We start from the raw sequence: 5,987 nt of genomic DNA, 5'->3' as shown, positions 1-5,987 counted from the left end.
ACTTGCCGGTGTAGGGGCAGGGCCGTAGGGCCAGGCCTGCGCATGTGCATCTGTGGAGGCTGGAGCAAGAAGGCTGCGCAGGTGCATCTCTCATTTTCTCTGCTAGACTGCTACTTGGTCCTCTATTCCTCTATGAAAACTGATATATTCTTGATACAGAGAGAGTGTAGGGAGCACAGAGAAGATTTCACATCGACAATTTCACATCGAGCCCATATCCAGGTGCTTTTGTTCCCCGTATTGACTTTTTTTGCAAATTGATTGGTGACATGTCTTTTAGAAAATGTTTATCTGGTAGTGAGAAAAGGAAGAGAAAAAAACAGAAAGATGAACTAATAGAAACTGAGAAAGGTTCAATTGACAATTTTTTTAGAACTAGTAGTTCTTCTAGGAACTCCTTGCAATTGGCCATAGTGACTATTGAAGAGCAGCAAACTGAAAATTTAGATGAAGATTATGTTACCAATGAGGATGAAATTAATCTCAGTGAGCATGAAAATCTAGCCGATTCAACAAATTTAGAAACTGCAAGTGTTGGTGAACAACAACCTTTTACTGCTGATATCTTAGATCCACGATAGTGGAATAATTTGGATGATAAAGCTAGGCATATTTTAGTAGAGAAGGGGCCTGTAAGAGAAGATAATATTTTGTTCCCATCTGATAGTTCTTCTAGACATTTTTCACAAAGTTACTATTTCAGAAAGTCAAGCAATGGGGAGATGCATGATAGGAAATGGTTATTTTACTCTTAACATGTTGACAAGGTCTATTGCTTTTGTTGTAAGCTTTTCAAATCCCATAACAACAAGAGTTCATTAGCGTGTAATGGATTGAAAGATTGGAAGCATCTAAGCGAGAGACTTAAGGAACATGAAAATGGTGTAGAGCATATTAGAAACATGAACACTTGGAATGAGTTTAGAGTCAGATTATCCAAAAGTAAAACAATTGATAAGGATTTGATGTAGCAGATCACAAAGGAGAAAGAACGTTTCAGACAAGTGCTAATAAGACTAGTATCCATTGTGAAGTTTCTTGCTAAACGCAACTTAGCTTTTCGCGGATCTAGTGAAAAACTTTACGAACACAACAATGGTAATTTCTTGGCATGTGTTGAGATGATTGCAGAATTTGATCCAGTAATGCAGGAACATCTTAGGAGAATTAAAAATGATGAGATTTATCATCATTATCTCAGCCAAAAAATTCAAAATGAGTTAATTTCTCTATTAGCCTCTAGTGTTACAACATCTATCCTAAAGATTGTTAAAGAGGCCAAATATTTCTCCATAATTCTTGATTGCACTCCGGATGTTAGTCATCAAGAACAAATGACTTTAATTATTAGATGTGTTAACATGTCCAATAACAAAATTAAGATAGAGGAGTTCTTTATGGAATTTTTGAAGGTGGATGACACATCTGGTTTGGGTCTTTTTAGTGTCCTTCTTGATGCTATAAAGTCTTATGGCCTAAATATTAATGATGTGAGGGGCCAAGGTTACGATAATGGTTCGAACATGAAAGGAAAAAACAAGGGGTACAAAGCCGATTGCTTGAAATTAACTCAAGTGTTGTGTATATGCCATGTGCATGTCATAGTCTAAATCTTACTTTGTGTGATATGGCAAGTTCGTGCAGTAAAGTTATTTCTTTTTTTGGGATTGTGCAATGCATTTATGTTTTGTTTTCAAGTTCCACTAAAATATGGAAATTGTTGCTTGACCATATTCCAAAATTGACTGTGAAAGGTTTGTCTAACACGCGGTGGGAGAGTCGTATCAAAAGTGTTAAAGCTATTAGATATCAAGCACCACAATTAAGGATAGCTTTGTCCGAGCTAGGTAAAATTTGTGATGATGCCAAGTCAAAGATGGATGCGAAAAATTTATATAATGCACTTGGTAGTTTTGAATTTTTACTAGGCATGGTCATTTGGCATGACATTTTATTTGCTGTGAACATGGTGAGCAAAAAGTTGCAGTCTGCGACCATGTGTGTTGACTCTACTTTGCAGCAAATTGAAGGAATGATGCTTTTTTGAAAATTACAGAAATGAAGGATTTGCATCTAGTTTAACCATTGCGAAAGGACTTGCGTTAGAAATGGGAATAGATCCATCGTTTCCAGTAAAATGTAATGTTACTAGGAAGAAGCAATTTGATGAACCCGATAATGTTGAAGAAGTTTTATTAGCTGAGAAGGCGTTTGAAGTTAATTACTTCTTAGTTATGGTTGATGTTGCAAAAGTATCTCTAAGAAACAGATTTGAAGAACTTAAAGTGTTCCAAAGTATATTTGGCTTTTTACTTAGCTCGAAAGATTTGAAGTCGTTGAATGATGTTGAATTACGCAAATGTTGTGCTAAATTTGTAGAAGCGTTTTGTCGAGGTGATGTTGAATTAGATGAGCTCTTTTTAGAATTACGAATGTTGCAAATGACTTTAGCAGATTCTGATGTGCCATTGCGTGCTATGGAGATTTTTGAGTATGTTAGAGACATAGGCTGTTTTCCAAATATATTAATAGCTTATCGAATTTTATTTACTGTACCAGTCACTGTAGCATCAGCTGAACGTAGTTTCTCGAAGTTGAAGCTATTGAAATTTTTTTTGAGATCAACAATGTCACAGGAAAGATTGAATGGTCTTGCTACTTTATGCATTGAGAAAGATAAACTGGATGAAATAAATGTTGATGCGATTATTGATGACTTTGCTTCTCGAAGTGTTAGAAGAAACATCAAGATCGTATCTTCATAGTATAAACATGAAGTGCTAAGCTTGCTTTGTTGTGCCTTATGCAGGAAGCCTTAGAGAAATTTTATCCGTGTGAAGACATGAAGTGAAGAACATGCAGATTGGGGAGGCTAGAAACCAATGTAAGTTTCGTAGATCTGAACATCAATGTAAATATGAAGTGCTAAGTTTGCTACCAGTTTTGACCTGGGTTTTTGTTTTGTAGATCAATTGATGAAATGATGGTCTCTTTGTGCCACTTAGAAGAGTGATCGTTTGTACAACTATATTGTTTCCGTACTACTATGTTGTACTTCTCTAGATTATTACAAATAAATAACATGTGGCGTGCGTTTCATTGTCCTTGTTCAAAGACCATTGATCTATACTATGTACTGATTACTGAATTGCTGTTGAAATACGATAAATTTCAAAATTTTATCTGTCTATAAGGGCCCATTTTGTTGTCTCTTTCCAGAGCCTCTGAAATGTATGGACCGTCCCTGTGGACGGCAAGGGGGCTTCTCATGTGGTGGCAAGAAAAAAGAGTAGGAAAAGGAGTGTGATGGCCGTGATACATAAGAGATGGCTAGAAACCACACTGTTCATTCATGGTTATCATGATACATGACAACACACAAACATTTAGCTAATTTTCTTTTACAAATTTTGAGTATTCTAGACACATGTCTCATGCGCGGTTCAGGTAATTTCTCTTTTATTTAAAGGGATATGAAATTAGATTTCAATAAGAAAACGGTGCATCCGGAAAAGAAAAAAAGGATCGTTATAATATTTTAAAAAACTCGTATTTATTTTTTATTTTTCAGCAACTATGAAATAAGATGGCCCAGAACCTAGGTAGATATGCTGTCGATTCTAGTTTCTCTTTAGTTTGGGATCGATGGTGATCGTCCTAGTTTTATTTTAAAAGACATTTTGAACAATAGGATTGCTTTCCCTGTGTAATAAAGTGCGCCATGAAGGCAAAAAAAAAAAAAAAAAAAGCTGTACATATCCAGCGTGATTTTTGACTGCTGTTATTTTAGGAAGCGGAAAACATTGGGAAGGGAAACGTACTAGAGGAAGGCCAGGCCCTAGTCGAGTCCTCTACCTCTGGCGAATATGAATACGAAACAAGTACGACCCCGAGTCTAACCTAGACAACGCCCCAATAAATTCCCCCGGTTCCCCACCCTTAGCCCAACCAGAGAACACGCAAAGAAGCTCCTGTATTTCGTTCCTCTTCCGCCGCCGCGTATTCTTTCCTAGGGTTTCGTTTCGCCTCGCAATCTTCCGATCAATGGCGGCAGAGGAAGGCGAGAAGAAGATGATCCTGCTCAAGAGCTCGGACGGTGAGCAATTTAAGGTTGAGGAGGCGGTCGCCATGGAGTCGGAGACCATCAGCCTCCTGATCGAGGACGACTGCGCAGACAGCGCCATCCCGCTCCCCAACGTCGACTCCAAGATCCTCTCAAAGATCATCGAGTACTGCAAGAAGCACGTCCAGGCCAGCCCCAAACCGTCCGACTCCGGCACCCCAGCCGACCCCAACTCCTCCGCCTCTACTGCAGCTGCCGTCCCCGCCGAGGACCTCAAGAGGTTTGACGCCGAGTTCGTCAAGGTCGACCAGAACACCCTCTTCGACCTCATCCTGGCTGCAAACTACCTCAACATCAAGGGATTGCTCGACCTTACTTGTCAGACTGTTGCCGACATGATCAAGGGCAAGACTCCAGAGGAGATCCGCAAGACTTTCAACATCGTCAATGACTTCACACCGGAGGAGGAGGCGGAGATCCGCAAGGAGAACCAGTGGGCTTTTGATTAGAAAAGAGAATACTCTAGCTTGGCACTGTTTTCATTCACTTACGCTTTGTATTCGTCTTTTTTTTAGACTTCGTATTATGTAGTCGAAACATCGATCGTTTGTTTCTGCAAGAAGAAACGAAACCTAGCGTAGTAGTGGTCATTACTTGTGTGAAACAGAATTGCTATTTGCCAAGTGGATGTTTTGCTTGTCAATAACACCATCTTAGCTGATTTATGCGTGTGATTTCAGATATTCTCGGCTATCTTGACATTGCCATAATATAGTGTTTTCGATTTTGTATTACAGATTTGCTAAAGTCTGTCGACTGATTTTCATTTGGCTTCAGGTCGATTTCTGTGAACGTTGGATCGTTGTCATGAATTTCGACGGGCAGAATCAGCAATTGGTCGGTTGCATGGAGCGGCGTAAGGTCTTCACCTGCCTTGTCTTGACTTCGACCAGGTTCGCCAAGGTCAGGAGGCGACCTGGTCGGCAGTCAGCATGACAAAAGAGATGGTGGAGACGGAGGTGAGGCCTGCGGGGTTATTACACGGGGTGCTTTAGGAGAGAGAGGTGCTCCATGGTGTGGTGGAACCACCGGTCGAGAGACAGGTAGGGCGGCCCTGTCCCCTCGACGCCACTCCTATGTACTCAGCATGAATATTTCTCTTTCGTCCAATATTTCTCCTTCGTCCGTACGTGCTCAGTGTCGCCGAGCGTGAGCCCACGAGCGGGACTGGCGTTTTGTGTCCTTCATGTGTCTTTAGTTGGTTTTAGGCTTTTAGCAATCCTCCTAATTTTTTGGTGTTCTTCATTAGTGTCGTTAGCAGTGGAAAGTAGGTATACGCGTATATGCGGGCATTTGGCAGAAAATGATTTTTGCACGGGGGGTTGCTTCTAGATATTCAATCAAAATGAAGTTTCAAAATGACTGACTAGTACATTTTTTAGAAGAAAAGCCACAAATCCCCGAATTCAAATTAATGAAGCCATCTACCGACTAGGATGCTATGGAGCTGAATTACAAAGGCAAAGACTTGACCAAAAAACTGAAAAATTACAAGCCAAAATCACAACCATGAGGGGCAAGAGCGAACATAGCATCAAGAGAAATTGCGACCAAGCCGTCGTAGATCTGGCTCAGCGAGAACAGCAAGTTCGAAGCCACCGACGCAAGCAATAGTCGTGAATATGAACATCCAGACCGCTTCAAGGAAACCATCGGGACCCGTCTCAAGCCACTGTCGGATGGGAGACCACTATCCCTCCTTCGTCCAGACCGTGTCGTACACGTAGACGCCTACCATCGGTCTGCAACCAACCAGCAGCCAAGGCAGGGAGCCGCTGAAATATGCGGAAGGACCCACACGACACCACCAATGCGGCAACCAGGGGAGGCAAACACCGCCGTCGCCACCCACCCTCATGCACCA

The 5,987-nt window shown here is 41.1% G+C and overlaps 1 protein-coding gene across 2 annotated transcripts; it reads left to right on the top strand.

The window, feature by feature from the left end:
* Positions 1-1,361: 1,361 nt before the first annotated feature.
* Positions 1,362-4,572, top strand: LOC123399113 (SKP1-like protein 1). Of its 2 annotated transcripts, XM_045093535.1 has the most exons (2): positions 1,362-1,390; positions 4,089-4,572. In XM_045093535.1, exons 1-2 carry the CDS (start codon positions 1,362-1,364, stop codon positions 4,570-4,572), a joined length of 513 nt encoding a protein of 170 aa, XP_044949470.1. The 2 variants fall into 2 exon arrangements, with proteins under 2 accessions (XP_044949470.1, XP_044949469.1); XM_045093534.1 differs by lacking the exon at positions 1,362-1,390 and having other exon boundaries at positions 4,045-4,572.
* Positions 4,573-5,987: the final 1,415 nt, after the last annotated feature.

This window comes from Hordeum vulgare, chromosome 5H (assembly GCF_904849725.1).
Source record: "Hordeum vulgare subsp. vulgare chromosome 5H, MorexV3_pseudomolecules_assembly, whole genome shotgun sequence".
In the NCBI taxonomy this organism is placed as follows: Eukaryota; Viridiplantae; Streptophyta; class Magnoliopsida; order Poales; family Poaceae; genus Hordeum; species Hordeum vulgare.
Note: the sequence above shows the minus strand (reverse complement) of the source record. Positions and strands in the feature narration are given on the sequence as shown.

Coding starts and splice junctions, on each gene's coding strand:
- LOC123399113 (XM_045093534.1), top strand. CDS start 4,045: ATGGCGGCAGAGGAAGGCGAGAAGAAGATGATCCTGCTCAAGAGCTCG.